Source organism: Pecten maximus, chromosome 14 (genome assembly GCF_902652985.1).
Source record: "Pecten maximus chromosome 14, xPecMax1.1, whole genome shotgun sequence".
In the NCBI taxonomy this organism is placed as follows: domain Eukaryota; kingdom Metazoa; phylum Mollusca; class Bivalvia; order Pectinida; family Pectinidae; genus Pecten; species Pecten maximus.
In genome coordinates this window covers 23,461,373-23,478,825 of record NC_047028.1, presented here as the reverse complement: position 1 = coordinate 23,478,825, position 17,453 = coordinate 23,461,373, and the positions used below count along the sequence as shown (strand labels likewise).

Here is a 17,453-nt window from a genome sequence, read left to right as displayed (position 1 = left end):
TGGATAGCCCCGGAATATGACCGTACTCATGTCATGTGATCTTGGCTATTGGATAGCTCCGGAATATATCCGTACTCATGTCATGTGATCTCAGCTATTGGATAGCCCCGGAATATGTCCGTACTCATGTCATGTGATCTCAGCTATTGGATAGCTCCGGAATATGTCCGTACTCATGTCATGTGATCTCAGCTATTGGATAGCCCCGGAATATGTCCGTACTCATGTCATGTGATCTCAGCTATTGGATAGCTCCGGAATATGTCCGTACTCATGTCATGTGATCTCAGCTATTGGATAGCTCCGGAATATATCCGTACTCATGTCATGTGATCTCAGCTATTGGATAGCCCCGGTATGAAAATAAACTTTTAAAATGAATTGTGAAAACCTTCAGTGTTTACTTGGTTGGACAATATGTAAAATGTTTAGCCGTAGGCAATCCATAAGTGTATTATAGATCAATAACAGATATCTTATTTAAACAATGTATCATTATATTTTATACAATTGATTGTTTAATTTTACACTAGCAGTGTCTCATAATCCAATACTGGCTGGGTATCAGTTCGTAACTTGTACCTATTTTACTGTACTCTTTTATAAATATTATTTCCGTGATGTAAACAAGTACAGTTTTATATAATATGCCATGAACTGTGATACGTGACACTATAATAAAATAAATTGCATTCCAATGCATTGGTATCCGTGGGTACTCGGGTCATGTGATCTCAGCTATTGGATAGCCTCGAAACCCAACATATGTGGGTACCCATATCATATGACCTCTGTCAACCCCTTACCCAAAAATAGGCCAATACTAACCACTGACGAGGGGAAGTCACATGATGTCCCATTGTTTTATATCCTCCAACCAAACCACTCCCCGAGTTCATGACCCTACAAGACCATTAACAACACGTTTACAATTACGTTTGAAAGCTTTTTAGTATTTTTAATCATACCTTTTTTCTAAGTTTGCATCCGGAGTGGGAGTGCCAGCAACGGTTACATCATTAAAAAGACTCTTAACAACACTTTTGGTGTTAAACCAACAGTTAATACAGTAATTTAAAACCCTGTTGAACACCTTTGTTCATGAAACAACAGTTACAACATTTTAAACCCCTAGACACCATTTTCGTTCATGAAACAACACTTACAACATTTAAACTCCTAGACACCATTTTCGTTCATGAAAAAACAGTTTCAATAATTTGAACATCTAGACATTATTTTCGTTCATGAATTTACGACCCAGATAAAACATCTACACAGTATACAGTACACAGTAAGTATACAGTGATGTACATATGTTTCTGATTCTGCTAACTGTTTGAAACTTTAACTTACTGATAACGTGGCTTTGAAGATCGGCTCTCGCCGTTAATACAATGCTTTGAAATACAAGGATATGTTTTGGTAACCCAGACCAAATTTGCTGCGCGGAGTTTAAGCGTAAAACTAATTGGTTGTATGTATGTATTTATTTTACACGTGTACTGACGATGTAGAACAATTCTTAGAGGGGAAGGGGAGCCAGTCACGGACCTCTTACTCAAAGGTCAAGGTCAATGTAAATCACACATGCTCATGTTGTGTTTTCGAGATTAAAAACGTGTCCAACCTGAAGTGTATGGCTAAGTTTGAGATAATTAGAGTACTGGTGTGCCAATGGCTATAGATAACATTTAGGGAGATTTCAATTTCCTTTTAGCTTTGCTGACTAATTCCCACTTTTTTTATCATCATTAACGCCCCCCATTTGAAAGACCTTTTATTGTTTTAACCACCATAGTGAACAGATATTTAATATTTATTCAAATTTCTCTGAAAGTATCGATTTTCCCCCGTGGGACAGTGTATATGGATATTGTCAGGTGTATATGGATATTGTCAGGTGTATATGGGTATTGTCAGGTGTATATGGGTATTGTCAGGTGTATATGGATATTGGCAGGTGTATATGGGTATTGTCAGGTGTATATGGATATTGTCAGGTGTATATGGGTATTGGCAGGTGTATATGGGTATTGTCAGGTGTATATGGATATTGTCGGGTGTATATGGATATTGTCAGGTGTATATGGATATTGTCAGGTGTATATGGATGTTGTCGGGTGTATATGGATAATGACAGGTGTATATGGATAATGACAGGTGTATATGGATAATGACAGGTGTATATGGATATTGGCAGGCGTATATGGATTTTACAAGGTATTTTTGAATGTTACAAGGCATACATGTGTGTATTAAGTTGGTGTGCTCTCAATGAGAAAAATCTGGTACTAATAATAATATCACAACACTCCACCAAATCAGACATTTATTTAAGCAGACTAGTCACAGTGGTGTTATGCTAAGGTTTAGAAAATGTGAAGAGCGTTTGTCGTGTAAATAATTCTGGCCTTGACCCTATCCATAAGTGTGACGTTCCATTGTTTAAGTATTTACATATGCCGATATAAAACCGAAATCGACCCTGTGTCACTATATAATCGCACGTGCTCAAGTTTCCCAGACCCCTTGATATTGACTCGGCCCCATGTTAAAGTAAAATCACTTAGCCACTGTCTAGCTCGTACGTAGGTATATGTGTGTAGTCATAAAAACTGCAGACCTGGGTTCTTTACAGCAGTAAGTTCAGTGACACTGATCCTTAGTATACTTGTAAAACAATATCACACATCATAATCCACGTCACGAAAACGACTGCTTTACCCCTACAAGGCATAGGGACAGCTGCCTCGTCAGGAGACCTTCATTTGTGTGTATTAGTACGATAGCATACGTGTAACTGTCTGTAGTGTCGGAGATTTGGCATTTTATAGGATAAATAAATCCCAAAATGTCACCAGAAAATTATTACATGTATGATTAGTTCCGCATACTTGGTTATTTTAATAGCATCTAACCACAATATAAATCAAACGCCTAATGAGGCGAGGCAGTAAATTAAAAACATTGGTATATTACGGGACTTGTGATATGACAGTTTTTGTATATAACAAGTATATATAAATAATTTGTAATACACTCAAACATTACATCACCGATCTATACATTATTTATGCCGCTCCTTATTCCACCCAGAAAACACGTTAAAACAATAACACTTCCTTTAGGAAACAGTGCATCATTGATATTTTCTGTAAACAAACATACAGAAAATTTCACATTTATTTACTTACGCACGGGGACTTGGCACAAATTTATCACCAGCGACCATATATGTATGCATCATATATATACATAATAATACAGTATATAGACAGCGAGTTGGGAGTATGTGTCAAGTCCCTCTGTCCGTACACGTGATTTCGTAATCATTAGGTATTCTGCATCAACTTAAAGCTCACTCGCGTGTAAAATTATGACAAGCATGTAGAAACATATTCATCATACCTGTCTCACGCAAAATACAGCGCTATAATAGAGAAACATTATATATCTAAGGTAGTTAACCAATAAAATACAGAGGAACAATCAGTTTCTCCTGGCGGTATATACATTTTCTTATATTTACTGATGATTAGCAATAGAACGGTATAAGAAAATACACAAACACACTAACTTACCTGTATATTGTTAATCCACACAGAATCCAGGTAATACGCCAGTAAGGCTAACACGTACACCACGTAAATATATACAATGTATATATATAGCCAGTCATACCACGCCACAGAATATTGCCTTACTACCGGTTCCGGTGTAGTCAGCTACGGTCTATTTGGCACTTCCATATAGCGCGTGCATTACTACTCTCTTGTATGGCGAAACCACTGGTCCGCGTTAATGCAGTCAGGTGTTTAAAGATGGGTGTTATCCACTAAAATTATCAAATAACATTGAATTCGACGTGGAACATGTATAGAAGACATCGTGGGACATATACAGGTGTATAAGACTCATACTTTTGTGTTGATGTCAGGAAAGTAGAAAATCACGATAATACTGGAGCCTTTGATGAGGAGTTTACGACCGGCTCGCAATCCCATGCGTGAAATTAGCCCCTATTCCACTTACGACATTGAGTGTATTTTCTTGTCGTTATAAATCATGGAAAGTCACTCTACTCTGGGGTAAATAAGTATTCCTCCTATGACGTCATGTAACAATGCACCTTTGATATGACGTCAATTTTGGGATACGTGAAAAGTATCAATTGTTCTTTGGAATATGGATTTTACGAAAAACACATAAGCAGCATCTTTAATTAAACCTCAGTATTTTTGCGAATTGTTCTTAAATTGTCAAAGCACATTGTCAAACACGGAATAGTTTGACGATACTTAGCCCCGAGGGTTGTGATCTGCTCACCTTGGATACAAGGACGTAACGCTACTTTCCCGCTTGACTTCATTCTAACCCCGGATATTTAGGTCATGTACAGAAAGAAATAAAACTGTCACCCATTTTCTATATACCTGGCTACTGTATAGTATTAAGCACACTTCAATTACCATTTTATATTCACGTCGATCCTATTGAATTATCTACTCAAATGTTTCAATAGTTAGGTAGATAGCTCTTTCAGTAAAACGCGATGACGTTTTTATTCGGGATGAGGAAAAATAAGGTGGTCACATGACAAGATAAGCACCTGTTCTAGATTAGAACTGTTGTTTCATAATCATGACTGCGACACAGACCGTTTAAACGAACCTAGGGATGGTATCATTTACTGGTTTGGATTATGATTGTCATACTTTCTGATGTTATGTTTCCCCTTGAAATTCCATTTTGATGTCACCTTTTTGCAGTAAAAGCATCAATTTTCTTTGATGTCATGATGAATGTTTAATCAAGGGAAGGGGAATTCAAGGGAAAGAGATACAGACCAAAGTCAGTGTCCTTTAATGCTGTGTGATTGGGTAGATTTGTCTGTGTAGGTTCTACAGCGTAAAGCTAACCAATTTAAATTTACAAAACACATCATCTTTGTGTGATGTAAGCAGAAATTTGAATTCGAGCTGACAAATACTGTCCCTTTATCCCGAAAATTAATATTTCCCCGTGATATACAGAGTGGTGATTGATTTTCTTTTCTGTCGTAAAATACTGTATGGTAATCGCAACCTCATCAACACTGCACCATCAACACACTGCACCATCGAGTTGATGGTGCATGAAGTGTGATATACAGTTAATAATGCAGTTATTGATTTTGAACACGGTTGACTGAATTATCTATTCCTGGAGTATATGACCCTAGACGTTATCATGCAGTGCGTGACCGTTTACTGTATCGCCTGTTTTATACATTGACGTTACGCCCTCCTACTCTAAATCCGGTTATCATTCTTTTAGTCTCTACTTCTCTCGATATTCACCATACGATAACTCGCCCAACAAGTTATACTTTAATTTGATTTAATAACAATTCCCCTCCTCCAATAACTTGAAACATCTTCTTTTATTCAAATTGTTTTGAAATATCGTACAAAATTGCACCGAATGCGAGGTATCAACTTTGATTAGCTCTTTTTGGATGATGTCATTCCTGACGCACTCTCTTCCTTTATTTCTTTCGGTGTTTAGAGACTTCATCCTTACTAAATAATAACATCGACATTGGCGTATTCTGCTGGACTGTCCCGGATAAACACCTCCTCAAATGATTCTTTCCGCTTATTGATAATGTGCAGCTCTTAACACAGTATATCTCCGTCCCCTTTTCTCCAGCATTACGAGTATACTCCTTACTTCTTCAGTGTCAGCCTCCTTTATCATATCCCGTTTCTGGACGAGTCCTGCATTAAAGCTGTAAAATGAACTAGCTATGCCACTTGCGTAAGAGGCTACTAGTTTATTTTCCCCAAACGTCTCCCTTGACGTCGCCTCACATCGTCTTTGAGTTTAGGGTTCACTCCTGTGAGGAAGGCCACGGGTTTTGTCCTTCTGATGAAATAGGTCTGTTATTAAAGTATTTTTGACGCTCAGCATTGAAATGGAAGAACAAGGAAACAGGACTGACCTATTCCAGGAGGTATGTTACTAACGTGTCTGTCACATGGCATTTCAGTGAGATAAAGCTATAAAACGGTCGTTATCTTTGCTCCATTTAAGTATGTACCTTCCGTAAATGGCAAAAAATGTGTCATTGGGTCATTAAAACAGTTACCATCAATCAACCATTTGCAGACAGACTTATGACAAGTTTATTGTGTACTTTCTTTGTCAGGGACGACACATTTGGGAAATATGTGGTATACCATATCGTAACTTGTATAAATACGACAAGAATCTGAATTTAGATGTGTTATCAACTCTTAGTATTCGCTGTCAAAGTAACAACACTATTCTGTTACGAGTTTCTGATATTTTCAGGAAAGAGGTCTCGTGTGAACTGTCTTTCCTTAGATAAGTAGAAATGTATGCACATTTATATGTTTTTATAATCATTTTATTATATCATTTTGACATTTAACATAATGTTCAACACTGACGAGTCCTAGAAAGACGAGACAGATGGTTGATGTAATTCCTATTTAGCTCTCAATTTCTATTGAAATATTTATATATATATATTGTGTAAAAAAACGAGTGAATCGTGAAGGCTCCTACCCCATATGGAAATATCCATTCCAACGAAAGTTTTATTCAATGTTATCCCATCCTAACAAGCTTGTTAGTCACGACCTTGCCTGTCTGTCCAGATATGCCCGTTAAGAGGTCTGTCCAGAAAATATAGTTATGATGCATACTCCATATCTGATACGAGCTTAGATTAGGATGATTTGTACTAGTATTTAAATCCCGATGTTTATACTCGTGGTATGAGTATTTAAAATGTTTCTTTATGATTTTATTTTAGTCCTATGTTAACTGTTATTTTCTCTGTCGACCAAAATGAGTTTAACAATGCTCTCGCAATTGGCAACGTCACGATGTGTTCAATTTAATAGTATCAGTGTTTATCTCCAAATGTCTTCTGATGACGTAGACAACGCTTTCCTTCTTGACAATACCATTTTTAGGGATAGGAGCTTATAATCCTTTCTCATATCAAATATGATCAATACATGAACCCTTACTTCATTGTGGACTTGTACACACCTAGTTTCTACACACACAGCCAGTATATAAATAGAGTATATACTGTCCCTGTTACCATAGAGAGATTAAAGATTCGCCATGTTTATGTAAGAATGTAGGATCGGCGAGTACCGCAGGTGATTATATTAAATACTACTCGACTCTTTAGTCGTCACGCGGAACCCAGCATTATCGCTCTCTAACGCTACAAACCTGATCTGACCAACGGATTTAAACCAATTAAGACTATTGTTAGAGAATAATTGAGATATGCCAGCTGACCAATGAGAATGTGTTAATGTCTGTCCTCGGATTGACGTGTATACTATAGTACCTGTAAACAACGGGTCGTTACTCAGTCTCCCGTATTTATGTATTATATAAATATTTACACAATTTCAATCTACGTCAAAATAAGGTAATCATTATCACAATATGACAATAGGTTATTTACAGTTGTATGTGTATGTATATATAGTCCACCTGTAGAAGCTATAAAGACATAAAGGCCTTGAGGTTTTTTTTTCTTTTTTTTTTCTTCAATTTCCCTTACAAGAAATTCATTTTTTACGTTACCTATATAGTAGTCTTTATTTTAGATAATTCTACATATGTATACTAATCTTCACATTTATATCAATTTACATATCTATGTTATTTTTATTTTTGATAAACTAATATACACATATTTATATAATTATTAATCTCTATGACTAGTATTAATTGATTAATAATAATGAGGTGTCACGACTGGTTCGCCCGTCGTTAGTATAATGTGACTGGGATAGATGTCCTGTTGTGTCTTTTGCAGTATGCTACAGTGAGATAGCACTATAAAGTCGGAATCAGTTCCACGCTATCACAAGTAGACAAACACGACGTGTATGACTTTGAATATGAAATAAGATATGGTTTAAACATACACGAATATACTGCAGTCTCGCAAAACGCACACATACTACATGTTTAAACGACCATAGCTGTTAATAGGACGTTAAATAACACACGATCGAACCAAACCATACTAAAGTTTACTTGGTATCTATACCTTTGACTATACCATTTATATATGTAATCCAATACATTAATATACACATACATTTTACATTTATTTACGTGTTATGTGTATATTGATGGTTATGTAACAAAAGGTCACACAACGTACCATTGCGTGGGTCAGAGGTCATTTCAATATCCCAACGGAGAGAGAAACGAACTTGTTAACTACTATAAACACTATATTTGCGGACATTGGTGCAATAAGTTCAATAAGTTCAATGTAGGATGGGAAAAAAGCTTCAACAAACATAATTTGTAACCTAGGTGAAAAAAGTTTTTTAAAACACGCATCCATTATCTAATGCAGTGATGTGATGTTGTTTGCTTTGTTTGTTTGTTTTTTCTTCTATGTTTAGTTGATGCAACTCCGATTTCTGGTCAATAGATGTATACTCCGTTGTATTTTCATATGTTATAAAAGTGTTCTTCTCCCTTCTCCCCACTCCGACTTATGCTGCATAAGTGTAGATGTCCGCTTGATAAGAGGGTCATGTATAAGTATTCACTTCATATTGATAAAACTTGTAACAATACCGAAATCACGACCTCACTATTTAAATCTTGACTTCGGCATTTATGCAACCAACGTTAGTATTCCTTTCCACGTATTGAATTCGTTTCCTCAACCTCTGTTGTTGTGTCTTCTCAGAATCTGTAATTATCTGTCATCTCAGTTTTTGCTGTTTTGGTGTTTCATCGATACTTGTTTTGATGTCTTCTCAGTTTCTGTAGTTTGATGTCCTTCATATTCTGTAGTTTTGATGTCTTCTCAGTTTCTGTAGTTTGATGTCCTTCATATTCTGTAGTTTTGATGTCTTCTCAGATTCTGTAGTTTTGATGTCTTCTCAGATTCTGTAGTTTGATGTCCTTCAGATTCTGTAGTTTTGATGTCTACTCAGTTTCTGTAGTTTTGATGTCTTCTAAGTTTCTGTAGTTTTGATGTCTTCTCAGATTCTGTAGTTTGATGTCTTCTCAGATTATGTAGTTTTGATGTCTTCTCAGATTCTGTAGTTTTGATGTCTTCTCAGATTATGTAGTTTCGGTATATCGCATATTCTTTAGTTTTGATGTCTTTCAGATTCTGTAGTTTTGATGTCTTCTCTGCTTCTGTAGTTTTGATGTCTTTTCAGCTTCTGTAGTTTGATGTCTTCTCAGCTTCTGTAGTTTTGATGTCTTCTCAGCTTCTGTAGTTTTTATGTCTACTCAGTTTCTGTAGTTTTGATGTCTTCTCAGATTCTGTAGTTTTGATGTCTTCTCAGATTCTGTAGCTTTGATGTCTTCTCAGATTCTGTAGTTTGATGTCTTTCAGATTCTGTAGTTTGATGTTTTCTCAGCTTCTGTAGTTTCGTCTTTACAATAGTTTTTTATAAGTAATGAAGTAGCCGGGACGAGGTTCATTTGTATCGAGTCATCGTCTCAACTTCATGTTTTTTCCCAGGGGTCTCCGCCTTCGTTCCACTCGCGCTAAAATTCCTGTGTACTTCCACGAAGGCCAGCAGGTAGATTGGTATTAAGTTTATATAAAAGTTCATCATACAATAGTATTAGAATGATATATAGTATTCCTCATTTACATGTACAAACAATGTATATTAAAACAACAGAGAATACCTTCATAATACCAAAATCGTACCTCAAAACCGATTAGGGCAAATACAGACAAAAGTATAGATTGGTATATTAACCTTTAAAACGTATGTGGGGAAGAATACAAGATGTTTCAGGAGGCTACGCGTCTTCTGCTACATTGAAATACCCGCCATGAAAATCTAGGTCTCAAAATGATAACATGGCTTGAGTTTGTTTTTGTTTAACGTCCTATTAACAGCCAGGGTCATTTAAGGACGTGCCAAGTTTTGGAGGTGGAGGAAAGCCTGAGTACCCGGAGAAAAACCACCGGCCTACGGTCAGTACCTGGCAACTGCCCCACGTAGGTTTCTAACTCATAATCCAGAGGTGGAGGGCTAGTGATAAAGTGTAGGGACACCTTAACCACTCGGCCACCGCGGCCCCCTGGCTTGAGACAACGGAACTACAAAGCATATCGACAGGCATCGAACACGTCTGTCTTCATCACACAAAGAAATAGTCCTCAATGAGATCATGATGTTGATCATAAACTTTTCCCATGTCTAAGATACATTTATATGTTCAAAATTATAAAATGTATATCGTGATTTCGTCCTTGAGGTACATTACTGAACAGTTCAATATTGACAGGGAAAGGCAACTGTATAACATGACGTTTATATCCTTGTACATACATGTACAGCTATAAATAATTTAGTATATGAGCTGTGGTATGAATGACAATCCTGTCTGGAACAATTACGCATATCAATTAAACGCATAGCTTGCTCTAATCTGTCTAGTACACTTTCAGATTGTTCCGACAATGTCACGTGAATGAATTGCACATTGTAATGTTGATTGTCAGATACCACATGTAGCATATAAAATAGCACAGAAATACAGAAACCTACGAATGACATAACACTGATAAAATTGCGCAATATTCATATATAACTGAACACACCACCACCTCTGTGAATTTAGGATTGTTCAAACTGTGAATATAGGATTGTACAATCTCTGAATCTCGGAGTGTACAAACTCTGAATCTCGGATTGTACAAACTGTAAATCTATGATTATACAGACTATGAATCTCGGATTGTACAAACGGTGAATCTAGGATTGTACAAACGGTGAATCTAGGATTGTACAAACCATGAATCTAGGATTATACAGACTCTGATTCTAGGATTGTACAAACTCTGAATATCGGGTTGTACAAACTCTGAATTTCGGATTGTACAAACTCTGAATCTCGGAGTGTACAAACTCTGAATCTCGGATTGTACAAACTCTGAATCTAAAATTGTACAAACTCTGAATCTAGAATTGTACAAACTCTAAATCTAGGATTGTACCAACACTGAATCTAAAATTGTACAAACTGTGAATCTAGAATTGTACAAACTGTGAATCTAGAATTGTACAAACTCTGAATCTAGAATTGTACAAACTCTGAATCTAGAATTGTACAAACTCTGAATCTAGATTTGTACAAACTCTGAATCTAGGATTGTACAAACTCTGAATCTAGGATTGTACAAACTCTGAATCTAGGATTGTACAAACTCTGAATCTAAAATTGTACAAACTCTGAATCTATATTTGTACCAACTCTGAATCTAAAATTGTACAAACTCTGAATCTAGAATTGTACAAACTCTAAATCTAGGATTGTACCAACACTGAATCTAAAATTGTACAAACTGTGAATCTAGAATTGTACAAACTGTGAATCTAGAATTGTACAAACTCTGAATCTAGGATTGTACAAACTAGTGAATCTAGGATTGTACAAACTCTTAACCTAGGATTATACAAACTCTTAATCTAGGATTGTACAAACTATGAATCTAGAATTGTACAAACTCTGAATCTAGAATTGGTCCAACACTGAATCTAAAATTGTGCAAACTGTGAATCTAGAATTGTACAAACTCTGAATCTAGAATTGTACAAACTCTGAATTTCGGATTGTACAAACTCTGAATCTCGGATTGTACAAACTCTGAATCTAGAATTGTACAAACTCTGTATCTAGGATTGTACAAACTCTGAATCTAGAATTGTACAAACTCTAAATCTAGGATTGTACCAACACTGAATCTAAAATTGTACAAACTGTGAATCTAGAATTGTACAAACTGTGAATCTAGAATTGTACAAACTGTGAATCTAGAATTGTACAAACTCTGAATCTAGAATTGTACAAACTCTAAATCTAGGATTGTACCAACACTGAATCTAAAATTGTACAAACTCTGAATCTAGAATTGTACAAACTCTGAATCTAGGATTGTACAAACTATGAATCTAGGATTGTACAAACTCTTAATCTAGGATTGTACAAACTATGAATCTAGAATTGTACAAACTCTGAATCTAGAATTGTACCAACACTGAATCTAAAATTGTGCAAACTGTGAATCTAGAATTGTACAAACTCTGAATCTAGAATTGTACAAACTCTGAATATCGGATTTTACAAACTCTTAATCTCGGATTGTACAAACTCTGAATCTAGAATTGTACAAACTCTGTATCTAGGATTGTACAAACTCTGAATCTAGGATTGTACAAACTCTTAATCTAGGACTGTACAAAAGATACAAAAGATAGTTAAAAGTATATTCTAATATGAATTGATCAGATAAAGAATGGAGGCATAAAGCTGTTACATTTCCCCTAGACTCGTCAGTGATTCTAGAGACCAAACCTCTGGAGATCCAGAATGGAACGTGCCTTAACACCATGTCATTTTTACTTCTTATTTTCGAATATTGAATGATACGAACATGAGGAACATGTCCATATTAAGCTAATTTAGGGAAAGGAAATGCGCCCTCAATTAGAAGGGGAAAGGATGGCCGGAGTGGACTTCTGTGCTTACAAAGCGGAAAGTAGGGAATTCACCCATTGTTACAAGACAATCACATTGTTTGTAAATTTCCATTGATGAAATTCATGTTTTCTATACCAGGAAGCTGAAATTACTAGGAATTACAGCTACTCCGAGTACCACACCTTTACTCAGAATACAATTGGCATGCATTTCAGTTTTACATATTGTATCATAGGACAACAGATAGAGAAACCAACTCACTGGTTCAAGAAACACTGAATTAATTAAACGAATTTTTAATATTATATATTATATCATATTTTAATAGAAAGTATATTGCATAAACGTGAGTGTTTCACACTATTATATAATTCAAGATACATTCTTTCAATGTTTCTTCTCGTTATACTAACAGTTCACAGGGACATTTAAAGATGTCACAATAGTATTTTGTACGTGTTCTATATCATCTATATGCCATTACAGACTATTTCATATTAATATCATAACCGAGGAATATTTTTGGAATATGTTTTGGATAATTTTCTGAAAATGTCATGAAATCATTACCAACAAGACATAGTCTTAATTTAGAAATAAAGTCAGAGTTAAAATTACTGAAAGGATTTGATAATCTAATCTTTACTACAAAACATAACCGAAAAACTTCAAAGCAAAGAAATGAAGGCATGCAAACATAATGGACGTTGAAATTTACACGGATACTATCCAAAAAGGGAAAGTGAAATTAAATCATCCGCTCCATCAAAACAAGAGACTAGCGAACCATAATTCTCAAAATCTATAAAACGAGAACAAAATATAAAAACGAAATCTACGTCTGCTTGGAGACCAGGTGTTCAGAAAGAGCAAGAGTCCTCTGCTTCACCGATAACACCGACCATACAGATCTAGGTCAAATCCGGGTTAAGCCGTATTTCGTAAAAGCACCGGACACGTCTGACTTGATATCACACAAACAAATACATGTATAATATTTCGAAACGAGATTACGATACGATGTCGACAAACTTCCCCATGGTCTTCATAAATTTGCATCTCTCGAAACCTTGTGTTGTTATTTTTTTCGTCAGTATTCGACATCAAAATATTGTGACAAAAGCAACCTCCATGTCATGGTGGATAAACATCAGTACTGCTACGTTACTAAGATATAGAATGGGTGAGGAACAGGAAAGTCACCGTTTACAATTGGGCATTAGTAGTAAAAATGAAACGAGTTCATGACGGCACCTACACAATTATTATCATCCGTACAATATAGAATTGGAAAAAAGTCCTTCGACTCGATCAGTCACTTCTGAATCTCCCAGTCACTTCTGAATCTCCTTGTCACTTCTGAATCTCCTTGTCACTTGTGAACCTCCCAGTCACTTGTGAATCTCCCAGTCACTTCAGAATCTCCCAGTCACTTCTGAATCTCCCAGTCACTTCTGAATCTCCCAGTCACTTCTGAATACCCTAGTTACTTCTTAATCTCCCAGTCACTTGTGAATCTCCCAGTCACTTCTGGATTTCCTGGTCACTTCTGAATCTCTTAGTCGCTTCTGAATCTCTCAGTCACTTCTGAATCTCTAAGTCACTTCTAAATCTCTCAGTCACTTCTGAATCTCTCAGTCACCTCTGAATCTCCCGGTCACTTCTGAATACCCTAGTTACTTCTTAATCTCCCAGTCACTTGTGAATCTCCCAGTCACTTCTGGATTTCCTGGTCACTTCTGAATCTCTTAGTCGCTTCTGAATCTCTAAGTCACTTCTCAATCTCCCAGTCACTTCTGGATCTCTTAGTCGCTTCTAAATCTCTCTTAGTCACTTCTGAATCTCTCAGTCTCTTCTGAATCTCTCTTAGTCACTTCTGAATCTCTAAGTCACTTCTCAATCTCTCAGTCACTTCTGAATCTTTCTTAGTCACTTCTGAATCTCTCGGTCACCTCTGAATCTGCCAGTCATTTCTGAATCTCTCAGTCTCTTATGAATCTCCCAGTCACTTCTGAATCTTCCTGTCACTTCTGAATATCATCGTTACCTCTTAATCTCCGACAGTCATTTCTGAATCTCTCAGTTTATTTCTTAATCCAGTAACTGGATGTATAGTCGGGCGTAATATAACAGCATCAACTCGAGACTTGATATCCCATTAAGAAACAACACTCAATGTGTACAGTTCAAGTCACCAAATAATATCAGTGGATCTTTTGCCATAATCCACACCTATTTACCATCAATAATTACGTGTCGTGGAGTACGTCCAGTCACCCCTTGATGATGGTTTTCGAATTTTTTACTTCGGTATCAGGTATTTCTTGTTGACTTTGGTCTGACCACTGAGTAGAACATCGTCAACCTCACTCACTTTTTGACTACAGTCTGGAAACATTAGAAGATCAACGATAATCTTTAACTGCATACTTTCGACCACTGCCAAGTAGTTAACAGATTATAGGTTATCCTTAACCACATTTCTTGCTGGTGGACTTTAGACATGTCATGTCTACGGAAGTCGTCTACGATGTAGGGACACTGTAGGGATACTGTGAGGTCAAGAAATAGACCTGATATGCTATTACTACCTGACAACTCCAGCATCACAGTATATATTTGAGGTTTTAATTTTGATCCCTAAATTTAGGTTGCATTTTGTCTTTGTAGGGTTTCGGAATTCGGAATACGGTGTCAAAATACAAAAGACAACAAAATGACTGAAGAAAGACATTGTAAATGTACAACTCATATGATCCATCAGTGTAATTAGTCTCGAGTCAGAGTGCTCGCCTTAACGTCTCCTTCAAATCAAGGAGCGTATGTACTAGGTAGGACAATGTTAAACACAGAATGCTGTAGTCCTTTAGTAGGCAGCGGAATGTCATAGTCATGGTGACAGCTGCTATTTTTTCATGTGGATGTGAAGCCTCATTGTAAGAAAACCTGGCTTACTTTTGGAGAACATGATGCATTGCATGGATCCAGAATACATAGATCCAGCCTACGTGGTAAATCTGACATACAAATATTTTCTTCGCCAAAATTTCCTTTTGTTCAGTTGTGTGTTTATTTTAGAGCACTATCATGTTTCCATGCTTAGGACTAGTGATGGGAAAATCTAATTCTACGGCAATTTAAGAATAATTAGGTGTTATATTGAGACTATATTTCTATCGTATAGACTGATATAAACAAACCACTCAGACACTAAGAAATCATAACAAGTGACGTTCTGACAATTCTCGAACCTTCGGCTCAGGTAAAAAGAGACCTAGACGTTTAATTTTAAAACGACAATTTACCTGCCTAAATCTGCGCTGTACATGCCTCAACATCTGCCAACATGGCTTGTCGACCGCAGAAAGCATTCATTGGAAATTAAACATGGAGAGAAATGAAAGAAAATTAAACCTACCTGAACATGTCGACGGGACCCAGTGGCATGCCTCTAGGAACAAGGCGTGACTAGAGCTGACGTAAAACAGCTTTTCACTGTATGTAACGATAATTAATGATGACAGCAGTTAACGTTGACATTACTCCATCAATTAAGTTAAAAACTTATGTTCTTTTCTCTACATTGACGTCTATTTCTTTTTTCTACAATAAAACAGCCTTGTGTCACATTGGAAAGTCTCCAATATTTCCATCTGCTTTACTCGACGTCAAATACACGAGTATAGAGGAAACCGTTGTTGAAAGTATCCGGAAATGACCTGCTGTCCGACATTCGGGGAATATTTGCTCAGTGAAACAAGCACACTTATGACATATATTTAGTTTGCAGGGCTAGTGAGAGTTTAGGATATCAACACCCCCGTACCATTTCATTCATGATTATGTTTGGTTTCCAACACAGGAAATGGAGCGTGGCCAGGAGAGCACAAACAGGAAACATCTTACAAATGTATGATGGAGCAGTACCCATGTGAATAAGGCTTGATTTGGCGACCAATTATTGTATGCAAAGTGCTTTAAATTAGTTTTACGTCCCTCCACGATACAAATTAATGATATCACGCAGCAGTTCATCCTTTATATAAACGTTGATATATCATTTTTCTGGAAAATATGTTTAAAACAATCTACTCTCCAAAGTTTAAGATGACACAGCAAACACTGTATATACGTTTTAAAATGCCAGTCTCGAATATAAACAATGTTATCATTCATAAATTATATAGTGTCAACCGGGAAATATTTAAAGGTTTTATAATGTATCTTTTCTGCAGTATGTCTGTGTAAAAGTCAACATGTTATCTTTGTTCCTTTAGTGTGCAAAACAACAATAAAAAACAAACATAACGAAACCGTAATTCAAACTACAAATTGATACAATGAGGCCAACATATGGACAAATACAGCCAAGTTGGAAAAGCATAAGGACAATAAGACCAGGTGTTCCGAAAGGGAAAGTTCTGCCTAACCGGATAATGACACGTTCTCAAAATGAGAACCGAGATAAAAGTAAACAACTGGAGATATTTATACTTCGGGGTTTTATTCACATTAGTTTCCATTGGTTTGTATATTTATCAGATTCGTTTTTAATCGTATTACATTGTTCAGTGCATTTCATGGGAGTTTCCTTTGTTGAAAATTTCAAGTAATTTTGTTTCTAGTAAAAATAAACGCTGCGGCGTCAATCATTGTCAGGGATTACATATGTCATGAAGGTAAAGCTGGATTAATGCAAATTGTTCAAATGATAAATGTTTCTACGATGTATCTAAGGATGATCGTTAGCATGTCATTATAACTGGAGTCGTGTGTTACATAGAAGCTTGATTATGTTTATTCTGAATGTTTTAATGTTTGATAGGTGAATTGTTGTACATTTTATGATAAAATCATAAAAAAACTGACGATACCATTTTTGAATCAAATGTCATGTTTGTTATATTTCCGGCATTTTGTTTGAGTCAAAT

General features: G+C 36.2%; 1 protein-coding gene across 2 annotated transcripts in view; it reads right to left on the bottom strand.

The window, feature by feature from the left end:
- Window positions 1-16,085, bottom strand: part of LOC117342021 (cytosolic phospholipase A2-like) — a 53,126-nt gene extending 37,041 nt beyond the window's left edge. Inside the window, exon 1 of one of the 2 annotated variants that reach the window (XM_033903968.1) lies at window positions 15,941-16,085. In XM_033903968.1, the coding sequence (XP_033759859.1) occupies window positions 15,941-15,969 (29 nt within the window). In that variant the 5' untranslated portion in view covers window positions 15,970-16,085. Of the gene's footprint in view, window positions 1-3,584; window positions 3,656-15,940 lie in introns of those variants that run through there. The other variant, XM_033903970.1, reaches the window with a different exon arrangement.
- Window positions 16,086-17,453: the final 1,368 nt, after the last annotated feature.